This window comes from Macadamia integrifolia, unplaced genomic scaffold (genome assembly GCF_013358625.1).
Source record: "Macadamia integrifolia cultivar HAES 741 unplaced genomic scaffold, SCU_Mint_v3 scaffold3133, whole genome shotgun sequence".
NCBI lineage: Eukaryota > Viridiplantae > Streptophyta > Magnoliopsida > Proteales > Proteaceae > Macadamia > Macadamia integrifolia.
Window position 1 is genome coordinate 1 of NW_024869233.1, and position 16,782 is coordinate 16,782.

Below are 16,782 nucleotides of genomic sequence, written 5' to 3' on the forward strand. Positions count from 1 at the left end.
GGGTTCGGACCTCGGCATGAACCCCACCCCAGGCATACGATGTAGCATACGTATATACCTTAAAATACGGATATAATACCTGTTTTATCCGTACATAGCCTTATGGTAGGTGCACGTACACGGTTTGGGCACTCCCGTCTCTTCTGGCACTGGCTCGGACTTGTCGGGCCAGCCGGTGTTTAAGGTCACCCGTGCCATCATAGCCCATAAGGAACCCACTCTAATATCCTCTGGCTCGGTTCCTGCATGGTTAAACCGGTTCAACCGCGGAATCAGACCGGGTTTAAGAAGCGGGGTATTACATTGCAGGCCTACTAAATGCATTTTTTTGTGGTCATTTACAAATATTTCCTCTTATAAAATTGTTTTCAATTGTGCCCTCTACCTAACCTGATTTTACCGGATTTTTCTATTTTATTTCATTTAACTACCAACAATTATTCCTCTATAATCACCTCTTTTTCAGTATATTTCTACAGCACTTGTATATTCATTGTCTTATTACATATTTCTCTTGTTCGGATGCAATGACTCTCCAACCCCATGTTCAATCTCACTTACACCATATTCTGATATGAATTCTAAGCCTAGTTTTGTCTGTACTTTCCATTCTATGCATGTCTGTTTTACTTTCCGTACACTAGCTTGCAAAGCAGCTGGATATTAGACAATAAATTATGCTCTGCAATGGCTGCAGAAATGAAGAGGTTAGATTAGTAAATGATGTTTTGTGTTGCAGGAAGCTAGGCTTGGTGATTCAATGTTTGAATACCATCCCTCCCCTGTAGGTGCACTATTGTAAACCTCCTCTAAATTGGATAAAGATTAATATGGATGGCAGCTCTCTGGGCAACCCAGGAAATGTAGGTGTAGGAGGTGCTCTGCAAAACAGTGAGGGTCAGGTATGTGACTCCTTTAGTGTTTTTCTGGGTATAAAGAAGATATATGAGGCAGAGTTGAAGTGGTATTGGAAGGGATTATGATGGCGAAGAACCATAATACTATGGGTGTGTGGATTGAATAGGATTCGGCATCAGTGGTCTCTGCTGTTTAGAGAAAAAATTTTACTTGGTTTGCCCTCCAAAAATGGGTTTCTTCCCTCCATTATTTGGAGTCTATTCCTTGGAAGATAATTCATTGCTTTAGTGAAGCCAACACAGTTGCAGACTACTTAACCAAGAAGGCATCTACGGTTGGCACTTCAGAATTCTCGGCGGTCTTTCAACATCATATTATTACTGATCTAGAAAATGATGCCATGGACAAGCATAGATTTATATTCTGCTAGGACACTCGCTTGCTTTCTCTGCTGATAGCCATGCCGAAGGTGGAGTTTGCAAGTTGTCCTAGCGGTATCTGCCGTGTCCTTTTGGGTTTTCTTTAATGTATTTCTCCCATTTTTATTCCTAATAAAATTATCGTTTTAGCAAAACAAAAGCTGGATACGAGTATGTGGATTTGATCTTCCCTTTACATTTTTGCCATAATTTTCCTGCAATGCGTGTGTGTTAATAATGCTTGTATTTACTTAAAACTTAGTCAGCAAAATCAATAACTTGTGTATTAGACCCAGGGTTGAAGTCTGGTCTTTACTAGGTGGACCGAGGTGCCTAGCCACTTCCTCGAACCGCAGCCTGACACGAATCCTAACCCATAGTTAAATAGTTCAGATGAAGTCATTTTTCAATTTAAGTTAACAATGGGTCCTAGATCTTAATCTAGGTAGTGACTCTTGTTCAATAGAGAGACCGATGGTTCCCCATCGATGGCCCGGTTCCTCACAATGCGTTATAAGGTCTCAAACAAGTCCAAATTGTGCTCGGTTTGCAAAGTTTAGTTTCATAATCCCTAAGTCTGCTCTCTCGTCAATCTCGCATGACACTACTCTTTTCTTAGAACAGTGAAGTAAGTTTCATTTACAATGTACAAAGAGAGACTCTCAACCTCTTAACAAGTTCAGGAAGAATAAGAAACTCCTTTGAATTCACTTCTCACTCTACCCAAATTTGTTGGAAAAAACATCTACCCATTTTAACAAATCCTTTTTTCTTTTTTTTTTTCTTTTTTGGCCTTGGTAAATCCAAAGAGATATTTTGTCTCTCGAAAGATTCTCCATCTCATTCCAATCATAAAACCCACAATATGGCATAATTGCCACACTCCACAACATCTCCTTTAGGACCAAAATTACTTGCCGACCATGTTTAGATTTCTTTAACACTCTTAGCATGTTAAGGAATAGTTACATAATTAATTGATGGGTTCCATATACCTTACACTAGAAGTTAAAAGAGAGAAACTTCAGGTCTATTATTTGGTCAGGAATGAGACATTTGAGAAAAAAAAAATATCAAAATTTAAAATATCCTTCGAGAAATTAAATGGTTACCCAAGTCCCTTTGGTCATCATTGCAAATTTGAAGCATTTGGAAGTCCATTTCAAATAATGCATTGAAAGTCTTGATCATCTTAGCTTGCAACAATACATTACCAACTCTTCCCATCAAAATTATGTACCTTAGAGGTCCCCTATCAGAAATATTACTCCCCCCTTAAGAGGACCCCTCCCCTCCCTTTCAGAATGAAAACTAACCTCAATATGTTAGTGAACTCCTAGATCAGCATCTGTCAATCAAATGTTCAACTGCTTCTGCAAATCGAATAATGAGTAAAATCAAAGCATCACATGCAAAGTCACAGCCACTGCATCTAGTCATGAAACTAGGAGCAATTTCCAAACTAGTACCAGAAGCAGCAAAGAATGTTTCATAGAAAAATAAAATAGCAAAGAATGATTAATTCCATCCTTGGGTTTGAAAAGTCATAAGAGATTTGGACCTGATTACAAATTAAACCTGTGATTTTAAAGCCAAAAAGTGTGTCATTCATGTATTTTATAGTGGCTTTGGTAAGCATTTCTATGTAAGGTCAAAACATAGAAGTTGATAAGGATAAGGATATAAATCAAGAGATGGATATAACCCACTTTAAAAATTGCATGAAAGTAAAGCTAGATCCAAAATATACTGTAATATACCCTTTTAATTATATAATCTTTTTGCTTTATTTTTAGATCTTTTGAATTTTATGGACCACTATTGAGTCCTACCAATAAATGAATTGCCTTGAAGCCATTGGCTTAGCCATATCCTCAGTTAAAGCAAATTTTTCGGTTGCTTTGTTCTAGTGTGGCCACTTATGAAATGAAAGGAAGGTTTTTTTCTTTATTTTTTTGCTAATGACGGGTATCCAGGCAACCTAACTAGTCCCACGGGCTCATACTGACCCCACAACCACATGGAATGAATGAATGAAAGAACAGGTGTAGTGGTTTGTTATGGGTTTTAGATAAGCCCTTGTTTCTTAATTCTAATGCTCCCTTTGCTAGAGCTTGTCCTGTTAGGGGGAGGTTGGGTTAATCCCTAATTGGGCTGTTTTTGTGGCTGTGCTTGTTCGGTCCTCTTTTTCCCTTTATTTCAATTAAGTGATTACCTATTCAAAAAATAAGTTATAAATAAATAAATAAATAATAATAATAATAATAATAATAATAATAATAATAATAATAACTAAATCATAAGTCTCCCTAATCTTATCTTAGAGGATCCATCTAAAAGTCAGTCTCAATACTCATTCTTAATTTGATCTGTCCTGATAACATTGTGACAGCAAGTTAGCTTTGGGTGAGTGCATTAATAAATTGATTGATAAATTACAATGATGCAATTGACTAGTATTAATTTCATCCATAAATATTTAAAAAGGGTAAGGGAACACTACCTAATAATGTACGGACATATCAACATTTGTGACCAATGGATGGGCACGCACAAGCATCTTCAACGTGGGGTAGTAGAATCTTTTCGCATCCGATGTATCTTGATGCTGATACATGTTATCGGGTAGCATTCTTTTCTCATATTTAAATAAACAAGAAAATGAATCAGATATATTATTGGCATGCATCGCAAATGATGGTATGTCAATGGGAAAGAAAGATCACAATATCAGGAATATCATAAGAGTCTTTCTGCTAGACACAAAATTATACTGAAGCCCCAAGTATAAATTGGTTTTGCAGCCATGAAACAGAACCCATGAATCTTAAAGTACTCATCATCTACTATCATCGTTATATGTTTACTCCATCTTCATTAGTTCAAGATGATGATCATAGACCAATATAGGATTACCCAATTATGTGTTATCCTGGATCCACACTTGTTTAGACACAAGAAGGATGATATTAAATTTTACTTTTCTACAAGGAATGTTGGCATCACTAATCTATAGTTACTGTATTAGAGGAGAGTATTCTCTTTAGTGATTTAACCATTCCTTGGGACAATCTTGCTAGGTTTATATAAGAAATTGGATCCGATATTTATCCAATGGGTTGTGTACAAGTCTAGATCCTCTCTCCATTTGAGAGGAAGCTGTCACCACATGGGATCCAGCCCTCCATCAGACCATCCCCTCTGATACAAGCCAGACCCTTGTCCGACAACAAGTAGTAGGGCCTAATCGAGGGCTGGAACCATGTGAGAAGGGTAACTCCTCTTCCCACGTGGGGAACTGATCTGGACTCGCAATGTACTTACGCATATGCTTTGTTATACTTCTTTCGTGTAAAAGAAAGGGGGAAAAAGAGAAAGATACCAATTGTTTGAAGAGAAAAATCCTTTGAAGTTTAGGGTGGATTAATGGGTCATGCATGCAAAGAAGTTGGTTGCCGTGTTTTCAGACACTCATGCTATGGTGTCTAACTTTAGTGATTAGAGTATTAGAAGTATTTTGACGGATAGTTGCAAGAAAGGAAAGATTCTTCTTGTTTTCCTGTTTTTCGTGAACATAGAATTGTACTTTAAAAAAAAAAATTGTATGATTAATGTAAGCAAAATAGTTTAATCAAATGAAACAAATCAATGATAAAAAAAAATAAAAAAAAAATATCACATTTTAGCGGAATATGCTTTTAGGGTTTGTATGATTTTATCTTTAGAAAAAATGCTAGCTGATGAACTCAATGACATATATAAGCTAATTGTCATTTTCTAATGTGTACCTAAAATAATAGTTTAATCAAATGAAACCAATGACCCAAAAATATAAATAATCGAGAATAAAATGGGGGGAAAGAAAAAGAAATAAAATAGATCCTTATCTTACCTACTAGTATTTAATTACACTTGTTATTACATTCAAACTTTACCAAAAAAAAGACTACATGTTTCATTAATTAAATAATGGGCACTCGTGCGTGTATTCCTCGCCAAATTTCATCCAAATAAAAATTTCTATTCCATTTGTCCTTTTACTTCATTCAAATTTTGCACCCTATCCCTATCATTATCTGTGATGACCTAACTATTTTTTATTTTATTTTATTATTTTTTAGCTTTCTGCTGATGACCTTAATATCAGAACATCTTCTGATGTCTACCTAATGAAAATATTTTAATTCACTAAAATCAAAATCAGAATACCCCAAGAAAATAAATATTAAAGAATCCAAGAGATGAAGGAAAAACAGATCTTATCCTAAACTGCTAGGAATCAATTGAACATCTTATTATAATCAACTTTGTGTAGAAAACTTGTTCCATAAATAATGGGAGCTTGTGTTTTCTCACACAATATCAACCAAATGAAATTTGGGTATCATTTCCTTTGTTGTTTCATTTTTTTTCTTTTTTAAGTGTATTTTTATTTTATTTATTTATTTTTTGTAAGCAACTTGCACTTTATCTTTTTTCGGTGGAAACTTGCATCTATGTCACTATCTAATTATAAAATATATAGGATTGACTTCCATGTCCAACTACATAGCATATGCTAGCCTCTCCTATGTTTTTTCTTTCTCATCCCACAATAGGGGCAGATATATCACTTTATATGAGAGAGAGAGAGAGAGTGAGATGCTGGTGTCCACTACACAGCCTGGCAGCGTTCTTCCTCCCATAGCATAATCAGTTGCCATGAACAAATGAATTGAAGTTTGTAAGATTACTTATCAGTTGAGTCATCTTTTGACTGGACTACTCGGGTTGTGGTTGAGGATATTGTCTCCTTTATTTGCTTCCAGATGTTTTTCTCATGGTTCAAATTCTGGTCTCTAGCACTTCCTCATGTTTCGTGGCTTTGTCCACCCCTTATATTTCTAAATGCTTCTCTTAACCGGACTTTTTCTTCCGCTGGTTCCCTCAATGACCCCTACGCTAGTGCAATGACCACACGACTAGATAGCATTCTTCTGCCCATTCCTTTAATGTTGAGAGCTAAGGGGCTGGTTTTCTAGTGGGCTTTGTGAAGACATCCAATTATAGGGTCCAGGCATCACTGGTTGTTGCTCCATAGGGATGGTATCAGGCTTAACACTTAGACCCAGCAAAATAAAGAGCTGGCTATGGGCCTGAAAACCTAAGGGAGAAAAATATATAATTATATTGTCAGTATTAGTAGGTCTAGTATATTTTTGTCATGTTTGATTAATAATTGTATCAGAAATGACTCATTTAATTCATAAGATGCATGTATTGTAAGATCTTGTTATTGAGTTAGTTTCCTCACCAAAAAAAAAATGGTTATTGAGTTAGTTTTGGACACCAAACTGAGGTCTCAGCGGAAATTGAAGACTATACAGTTTTTCCATTTAGAGTGACCTTACAAATTGGAAGGGTCTTGGGCTAGCTTGAATTATGACTAAATCAAGGGGTTTCGGTTCTATTTGGTTCAAAATGTGAAGGGTAGAACCAAATTGGAAGCGTTTATCTAACGTTTTCAATAGTCCAAATAAAAAACAATTAATAAACAATTTCGTTAAGCGGTTTCAATTAAATGATTTTATTGTTCAATTTTTTGGTCGATTCAAATAAATAGTTTTGGGCCCAATTGAAAAGGAACTATTTTTAAGACTAATAAAGAAGTCTGATGCTGCTATGCAACCACAGCATGTAGGTTAAAATGTGACATAAGAAATAAAAACAGTTCAAAGTAATTCATATTGTGATCGAGTCTTCTTGTGTCTATGATCCATTCATTGTGGGGCTTCAGATGTGTGCAAAGGTTATTGAGACGATATTTTGAAAATAAATTAAAACTCTATATAGGTTTGTGAACCCTAGGATGATTAGTAAACTATCCTCTATGGGTGTAAGAAAACTTTCTCCCTTAGATTAAGGGAACCATTAAATCTACAAAACATTTTGGGACTAACCAGTTTATTTATTTATTCGGTTCTCTCTCCCTCGTTTGAGCAACAAAGCTGGTGTATTGAACTTTGAGCAAGTTTCCAAAGGATGCAAGTGAAAATCTTGATACCTAGGCTAACCTGGTGGGGGGGGGGGGGGGGTTGGGGGCTGAATTCTAGGGTTCCAAGCAAATCCCAAAAACTTAAAAAATAAAAAAATAATAAAAAAAAATTGAAAATGGGCCGTGGTCCATCTAGAAATTTTTTGACTGACCAGTGAGTGAGAGACTAGGCCCGGTCTTGTAAACTCTATACATGGGCTGAGCCAGGAAATGCTACAGCCTTTATAGTCCTGCGTTCTCTTTGGTCTTCTCTGGTATGGTGATAGCTCTACCTAAGGGACACACGATTACTGAGACCTTTGTTACCGTTAATACAGTAGATGAAAACTTTAAAAATATCTACCAAAAAAGAATCTTCAAGCTGCTATCTTCTTATCTCTTCCTCCCCAATCTCTTGGCAAGCGAGAGAGAGAGAGAAATGGGTCCTTCTTCTATCTGCAATTCCATTACATCAACTTCTCCCTCCTTTCTCAAACCCATTCACAACCCTCTACTTGGTAGCATCCCTCCTTCAAGTTCAAACCCCTTTTTCCACCTTAAAAGAAGGACTTACTTGACAACAAGAGCCCTTCTCTCAACTACAAAGGAATTAGTCTTAAAGGATTTCCACCAACAACGAGCCCTCAAGGTAGAGATCAGTTCTTCTGGACTATAAAATTGACCTTCAATTAGGATGGTCTTTACCCCATCTTTTTCTTTCTTTAGTTTCATTAACAGTTTTTCAGTTGTGGTGGATGCCCTTTATTATTAAATATATGAATAAACAAATCAGTTCAACTCAACTGATACTTATCCTAGCTAGATGGTAGCTGCTATTAACAACCTCCACTTGAATCTAGGCAGGTGGGGGCAAAAGTAAGAATATCTGAATTATGGGAAGAAAAGTTTCATGGCCTTCAGACTATGTATTCACATTACATACTCTTTTAGACAAGATAATACTTTAGTGCCACAAAGCCCTCATATTAATTTAAGACAATTATAGCATTCCATCTGTTCTAGATAATTCTTGTTAGACATTGTTTATCGTTTAACAGATCGATTGTTCTATATTATGTTGTGGGTTAAGGCATTATTAAATTTTTCTTCGGTTGATTCCTCAAAAATGTTTTAAACTCCATTATATATATGTTCTTCTTTGCAGATAATCTCAGGCTTGCAGAATTTTGATAGAGACAATGTTGCATCTGTAGTTACTGCTGCAGACAAGGTGGGTATGCATCTCTTTTTCTTTTTTCCGCTAACAACGGGTATCCAGGCCTTCAGCCTGACTAGTCCCGTGGGCCCATACTGACCCCACAATTGCATGGACCGGGTCATACTAGGGTTGAATGAAAACCATTCAATTTTCACTGAAAACAGTGAAGAGCACGAAACACCCCTATGTGAGTGGCCCAAAGTGTACCTAGTGGGAGTCGAACTTAGGAGGGTATGCATCTCTACATTGATAGTCATCCAGGGAACTCTTAGCCATGAATGATGTAGAAAGCCATACCTCAACTCGAATGCTCTAATTTTCTGGAGAGAAGTGAAGGAAAGCTTCCTGTTTCATGATGTGTTAATAAAGTATCTATATTGATATCTTAGTTTAATACTTGTTTGCTTCCTAGTAATGCTTACAGTTGATATCTTATTGAGTTGATGACTATTTTCAAAAGAATTAATTTTATTCATTGTTAAGACTACAAATTGGTTATAATATGATCTACTTCTGTTATTATGTTTAGTTTTCTTCACACTAATCACATAAAGCATAAATTATAGGGAGGAGCAACTCATGTGGACATCGCTTGTGATCCAGAGCTGGTGAAGCTTGCTATCAACTTGACTTCTCTTCCAGTAAACTCTCATCCTTAACAACTAAACTTTGCCCTCCAGTTTCTGTTATGAGTTTCTTGAAGAAGCTCAAGAATGTTGCTGAAGAATGTGGCTCCCGTAAGTAATACTTATGATTCGAAGTTTGTCCTTGGCAGATCTGTGTTTCTTCTGTAGATCCACAGGCATTTCCAGCAGCTGTTGAAGCAGGAGCTTTAATGGTTAGAAATCACAAGCTTCAAGAGCATCGTAATTTGTTGTGTCCAAGCATTTGAAAATGTGACACATTAGTGACTTATGGAATGCTAGTACTCGAATTAAGGTACAGCTACGTCAATTTATGCTCACAAGGTTAACGGTCCATGCAGGTGGAGATCGGAAACTATGACTCATTTTACGACATGGGTGTGGTTTTTTCTCCAGAACAGGTACCAAGATAAACAACAAAATGGAAACAGAGGATACCTTCAATCACCAGAATGGATTTTCATTGTTTTAATGTGATGATTGTGTAGCTAAAACATGCGTAGCTCAGATAATGTTAAAACAAATAAACTTAAAGACAGGGTTTACCCTTTTCTGAATGGTATGACTCATAATCTAGTTCTTGGCCATAACCCAACTAAAACGAAGCCAATAAGTGGTCTCTTTAAAACTAGCCAAGAAAATATGTTGTGGTGGAAATCCTCCTAGAAGTTGACCAGTGTTAAGAGTCTGAATTCTGCAGTTGTCATTCATTAAGCTATCAAGAACAAATGCATTTACCATCAAAAAAAAGTTTTTAATTTGTAAATATTGATGATAAAAATTAAAAACAAAAATTTTTGCAGTAACTATGAAAACGATTAGAGATAACAAGGGGAAAAATGACTGTGGCAGTAAGATTCATCAACATGAAGTTAAAGTGAAGACTTCCATTCAATTGTAATCTCATTCACTTCTCTGACCTTTCCCCTTTGTTGGCATTTCTGGTATAGTGCAGATACATAAAGATAAGCCTGGTCAGCCTTAATTTTCACTTCTCTCCCCCACAAGCCCCCAACCCCAACCTATTTCAGGACGGAAACAGCCTATTTCAATTTCACTGGTGAAAGAAATTTGTATTGCTTTTCTTACTACTCATTTTTCCTTGTGTTGTTTTTAGATACTAAAGCTAACAAAGGAGACAAAGAGGATTCTTCCATCTGTTGCACTATCTGTCACTGTACCTCACACATTAAGCCTTCCTGATCAGGTTATTTCATAATCTTCTCTCAAGAGTGTAAATCGATATTGGTGCCATCAGTTCGTTTATGATTTGTATCTAATTAACCAACAGGTGAAGCTAGCAGAACTACTGGAACAGGAGGGCATAGACATTATCCAAACTGAAGGAGGAAAATGTTCAAGTCCATCAAAGCCTGGAGTTCTTGGTTTAATTGAGAAGGTACATTAGTAATGCTATGAACAGAATAAACCTTCCTTTTGCCAGACATCAGTTGCATGGAGACATGTCAATTCAAGTGCCCTTTCTGCTATGATTGAATGAACTTAATCTATTTTCTGATGTTGCACACAATTTTAAAGCTCGTCAGACCTGTTATTCATATTCTTGTCCTTGATCTTACTATACTTCTGATTCTCATTCATATCCACTAACAATTCAGACCAATTTTATTGATTATGTTAGGCAACACCAACTCTTGCTGCTGCATATTCTATTTCGAGGGCAGTAAATATTCCTGTTATGTGCTCATCTGGATTGAGTGCAGTTACAGCACCAATGGCCTTGACAGCAGGAGCAGCTGGTGTGGTATGTAATCCAGATTTCTTAGTTTAATGTAAAGGTTCCTCTTTTAGCCCTTAATAATACATCTGCAGCCTCTGTTGCGCTCCTAAATTTCCATTTATATGAGGTAGGGAAACATCTCACTTGGTGTTGTTACATTGAAAATACAGGGGGTTGGTTCAGCTGTGAACAAGCTCAATGATGTCATTGCGATGATTGCTGAGGTTAGAAGCATCTCCGACTCATTAACCCTCAGCACGACTAGCCACACTGGATCTGAAGAAAGAATGACCAAGGAGCTGTAATGCATATTTATGTTTCGTTTGATATTGGAACTAGCAAGGACAGTAGGAATCCTCATCATGTTCTTTTCTTTTTTCAAGAACCTACTATTGCTTTAGTTCTCAAAATCATCCAATGTTTGTATAGTTTAGACATCCTATGTGCTTAGCATAAAGAGCCACATTCATGCCTATTATAAGGGTAACATAAGTCTCCCTCCTGCTCCCCCTCACCCCCCCTTCACCATTATTTAGAAGAACAGAACTAGCCTTAGTACTGGAAATGCAATGCAGAGATGAGTAATCCAATGGTTTACAGTGTAAGTTAGTTGGTGGAAACACTAAATAATTTTGCATGGACATCCAGATTCCAAAGTCCAAACAGGCCCTTTTTTTTTTTTTTTTTTTTTTTGGATAGGCCCCAAAGAGAGTTGAACTCAAGAACACTTATTGTGAGGAGTTTGGTCTTTGCCAACTGAAGCTACCCCCTTGGTGCTCGAATCCAATATTCTTCCCATACTCCATCTCTTCTTTTAATTGCTTCAAGATTTAATGGATTTTAGAAGCAAAAAAAAAGAAGGAAAATCATACAAAGAGGATACAGGGTCAAAATGTATTTTAACATAAGGGGGAAATAAGCAATTAACTATGCAAACAGAATCCAATCCCTGCTAGTACAAGCCATTTCTAATGAGTCACACATTGCGATCGAACATCAGCCACGACAGTCTCCACTTCTAACCACCCTGGGTTCCTTATAAATGCAAAGTTGAGCAGTGGATCACAATCCTGTTGAGAGTAATGCCCTTATAAGGAAGTTTGGAACTTTGGATTGCCTAAAAATATGAATCAACAAACAGTTCTGCCGTTTCATTTGAAGATCATTGACAAACTTTCTGCTTCTAGACAATCTCCACTGTGTTCCATGCATGAAACTGCCTTCTTCAGACCCACACTGATAACAACACCTCAATATGTGGATCAACTAACTAGCTTATGCTGGATTGTGCTAAGGGTACTCCATAACTCTTTCATAAGCAGTTGAATTACAGGGCCATCTCACTCCACCAAATCATGAGGCCACCCTGTTAGACAAGAACAAGTGAACCTAAATTCGCCTTTCTTCTGGTTACATAAAAATGAAGATTAAGTTGGCTCACCCAACCATCACACCCCCCCACCCACTCCCCCGCATTTCTCTTTTCCCACCCTTTAGTCAAGTAAGCTAGGAAACAAAGACTATGGAATATACAGTTCCACATAAACATAAGGAAAAAATTTGCATCCAACCAATAACCCTATTTTGTAAAATTTTATGGAGAGATAGACAAATGCAGTCTCCACATGTTCATCAGAACTTTCTTGCACACATCAGGCTTCTATCTTCATCCAACACAGAATTGATCAGCAAAGAAATGAGTATTATTGAGACTAATTATCACATTGCTGCCAGTTATACCTCATCTTGAACCTTTGTTAGTTGTTACAGAAAAATGGACTAGTTCACTGTAGAGAAGTGTGGTCTCAACAACAGGATCCACAAAGCAGTAAAATTAAGATATGCAAGCACATCATTTGATCCAAGTACACCATTAAAAGTACATAATTTACAATACTCAGTGAAAATTTACACCAACACAGACATGGAAACATTAACTAAGACAAAACCTCAAATCAACTCAGCCTTATCCCAACCAAATGGGGGGGTACATGGATCCTTGTTCTCTGATCAGTACTATTCAAAACCATACTTGTTACTAATCCTAACTCCTAAGCTATGCATATCTTGTAAGACGATCTAAGGTTTTGCATCGAGCTCTAATAGAATACACACAATACCATAACATGATTTCATCAATAATAGGAGAAATGATATGTACCTCGCACCAAATAAGTTGAAACTATTTTCATACAACTCTTCACGATTCCCCTCCTCTTGGTTCTAGATCTTCCACAGCACCTCGAACCTCCTTTTGATCACCCTCTTTTGTGGTAGAGTGAAGAAGAAAGAATTAAGGGTTGTAGATATAATATTGTCCTAACCCAAACCCTAAACCACAATGGGTTGTGCCATTATATATATATATATATATATATGAATGATGGAATTCAAATTGCATAAAATAAAAATGCTAAAAAAATAAATATGGAACATAACAAATATCCATCAAATTGTGCGCAAACATAAGGGCTAAAGTTTTAAATATAATAAATAGTCAATCAATAAGTAAAACTCCTACTAACTAAGCATATCAAAAGACTCAATGATACACATGTCATAAACATGATCCTTGAACACTCCAACTAGAAAAGCTCCTACATCCTATAAGCGATAGTGTGTTCCACAATTATATCCCACTTATTGACATTTTTTTCCTTTACCTCAAACCCCTTAGGCTTAAGCATATAAACATCAACAGTATGTTTTAAATAAAAGTTATAATTGAAACTGTATCTCTATTCTTTTGGGACAAGGCTTAAGCATATAAACCCTAGCAATGTGTTTTAAATAAGAGTTATAACTGAAATTGTGTCTTTATTCTTTTGGAATGGGAATTCATTAATCTTTTTTATTGCCTTGTATTAACTATGAAAAGAACACCAACTTTCAGAAATTCAATCTTCTTTGAGCAAAAGAACCCTTAAGTCAATGTCCCTCTTAATATGAATATTTGTTCTTAAACCTTGATGACATCACATTTTGGGAAAATGTTACCAACACTATTGGGGAAGATACAATAGAATTGAATGTGCCATTTCGGTGGGTTCCACTTAATTCTATCATATTTTTCCCATTGGAGATGTATCTATATGTACTACAATATACATTTAAATGTGTTAAGACAATAGAAACAAAATAGGACATAAATTGTCATAAAATAGGTCATGATAATGATTAAAAAATATTAAATAACCAATCTAAAAAATATAATATAATATGTACATTTAGCAAAGCAAACCATGCAAGAATTACAATTGTAACTACATTCCTATCATTTGGGTTAAGAATGCACTAGTCCTCTTACTAACCCACATTTACTATGAAAAGAACAATAATTTTCAAAATCCTATCACCTTTGTGCTTAGGAACCCTTAGGTTACTGTTCTTTCCTTATTGTATTCTTGTAACTTATGTGACATCACCTTTGAGCAAACGTCATCAACTTTTCCACCCAACCTTTTTATAACAAATGTACTATGCAGTTAAGTGTGTGCAAAACCTCACTTCCAATTTAATTCCAACATATTTATTCATCATAGGGTATTCCAAATATGATATGCAAGTAGGGGTGAAAGTTTGGCCTTGACAACCCAAACCCGCCTTGAGCCCGAACAAGGCTTGGGCCAAGTTTTTTTACCCTGAGGGTAGGTTAGGGTTGAAAAACCCCAACCCTAGGTCATGGTCGGGTCGGGCCCTAGTTGAGTTCTATGCCCAACCCAACCCAACCCAACCCTGACTTTTAACCTGAGTACCTGATTATATAATATGTGTAATATATATATATATATATACTCCTTTTACATCGTTAATTGTACATATTATTATAATATATACACGTTGTAACATAGGTTATAATATAATATATATTAGTTTGTTCCATGCACACACCCTCACATTTTTACTTTAAAAAACCCAATATATTATTATAAAGTATAAACTCATCAGCCATCACCATGGTTTTAAGTATCTCCGATACTGATACGATACCCTCCGATACGTATCTTAAATTTAGCTGACCGATACGATACATAAAATTTTTAAATCCTTTCGTATCGATATATATCCCCTACAATACATACCAATATGCATCAATACACCACCAATACACATCGATACGACTCTATGGAAACTATAAAATTGAGATAAAATGTACGTTTCGGTATGTATTGGTACGTATCAGTGAGTATCGGTATGTATCGATCAGTACGTATCGGTATATATCGGCATGTATCGGTGAGTATCGATATATATCGGTACGTATCGGTGAGCATCGATACGTATCGGTGAGTATCGGTATGTATCGATACAGTGCGCTACGGTCATATAATGGCTAAGATGGGTAATTTTTCAGAAAAACACGATTTTTTGAAGGGTTTTTGTTCCAAAGTTGCTGTCAGCCATATTTCTCTAATTAAAGTGAAAATCAATGTTGGGAACAAGGATTTTACATTTATGGGACAACTACAAACCTTGAATTCTTAGTACGATACCCTCAATTTAGTGTTTATGCATAATACATGTTATCAATAGCTTTTTTTAACAAATTCTTTATGCAAAAGTGTTTAAAAAATTGTTTCCTATCCATTTATGTGTGTATCTTTAGCGTATCTTAGTGTATCTCCGATACGATACGATACTCTTCGATACGTATCTTAATTTTGATCGACCGATACAGTGACCGATACCGATACTTTAATCCTTGGCCATCACCCACTTTTGATTTTAAAAAATCTATTGGAATGACATCTTGGCATTAGATGTATATAAGAACCCGACCCAACCCGACCCACCCTGAGGGCGGGTTAGGGTTGAATTTTTCCAGGCCCTAGCAAAGTTGGGCCGAGCTTGGGCCCAATTAAAGAGATGTAAGGTTGGGCTTGGGTTTTAAGAAACCCGGCCCAACCTGTTTCACCCCTATATGCAAGCATAAAATTATGCCATGAATTTTTCACCTATTTTAGTCATAAATAGCTTCCCAGTCTCATGGAAATAATAAACCAATGTACAAACATTTATAAACTGAAATATACGTATGAAAAACACTTACTTAAAGTGTTTCTTTAAATTATGTAACCAAATAGATCCATTTTATTTTAATTCATTTTCATCAAAATATCTTTATCATAAATAGACCGTAGGCGGTGTCTCATGATGAGACCAAATCTCAGTGTATATAATATTGAAAATACGTCAAAATACTTTAGGTTGTCTCAAAAATCATAAGGATAGTAAGTTTATAGCATAATAATTAAATGAATCAATATAAAATGCATCTGTCACCCATTGTAGGACAGAATTTTGTCCTATAAAACATAATAAGGGTATAGAATTTTTGTGATCCCAGGTGAGATAGTATTTTGTCCTCTCAGGTGACATAATAATATTCTCTTATGAGAGCCAACAACTAGTTCAGATCTGAATTAGATCAATTGGTTCAAACCTGACCTGGCCTGAACCAAAATGGTTCGAGACCAGACAACCCAATGGCAATGGTAAATAGATTTCAAAATCATTTTAATGAATTAAAACAAAAACCAACAATTTCTGATTTCACTTACCTGAATAATTTTTTTTTTTTTTTTTTCATTTTTTTGTAAAACTTACCTGAATAGTTTACGGTCTATCCATTTATTAGGTTTCATTAAAACTATTATGATAGATCCACAACATTGGTTTTAATATAGCCCATTATATAAACCCATCACAAAGTGTTGCTAGTCCATTATAAAATCAAGTTAAACTCCGATAATACTTTTATGGCCCATACCTTGGAAACCACTATCAAAGCTTGAATCAATGAGAGAACAAATGATATTGACTATAGTTTTCAAGTAAAAATACCTAATAAAACCATACATATAAGAGAATGGCTTCAAAGATGAGAT

General features: G+C 35.9%; 1 protein-coding gene across 1 annotated transcript; it reads left to right on the plus strand.

The window, feature by feature from the left end:
• The first annotated feature begins 7,647 nt into the window (after window positions 1–7,647).
• Window positions 7,648–11,381, plus strand: LOC122067802 (uncharacterized protein ycf23-like). Its single transcript, XM_042631643.1, has 9 exons — window positions 7,648–7,939; window positions 8,456–8,521; window positions 9,076–9,150; window positions 9,285–9,347; window positions 9,495–9,554; window positions 10,271–10,360; window positions 10,445–10,552; window positions 10,796–10,918; window positions 11,065–11,381. Exons 1-9 carry the CDS (start codon window positions 7,730–7,732, stop codon window positions 11,197–11,199), a joined length of 930 nt encoding a protein of 309 aa, XP_042487577.1. The 5' UTR covers window positions 7,648–7,729; the 3' UTR covers window positions 11,200–11,381.
• Window positions 11,382–16,782: the final 5,401 nt, after the last annotated feature.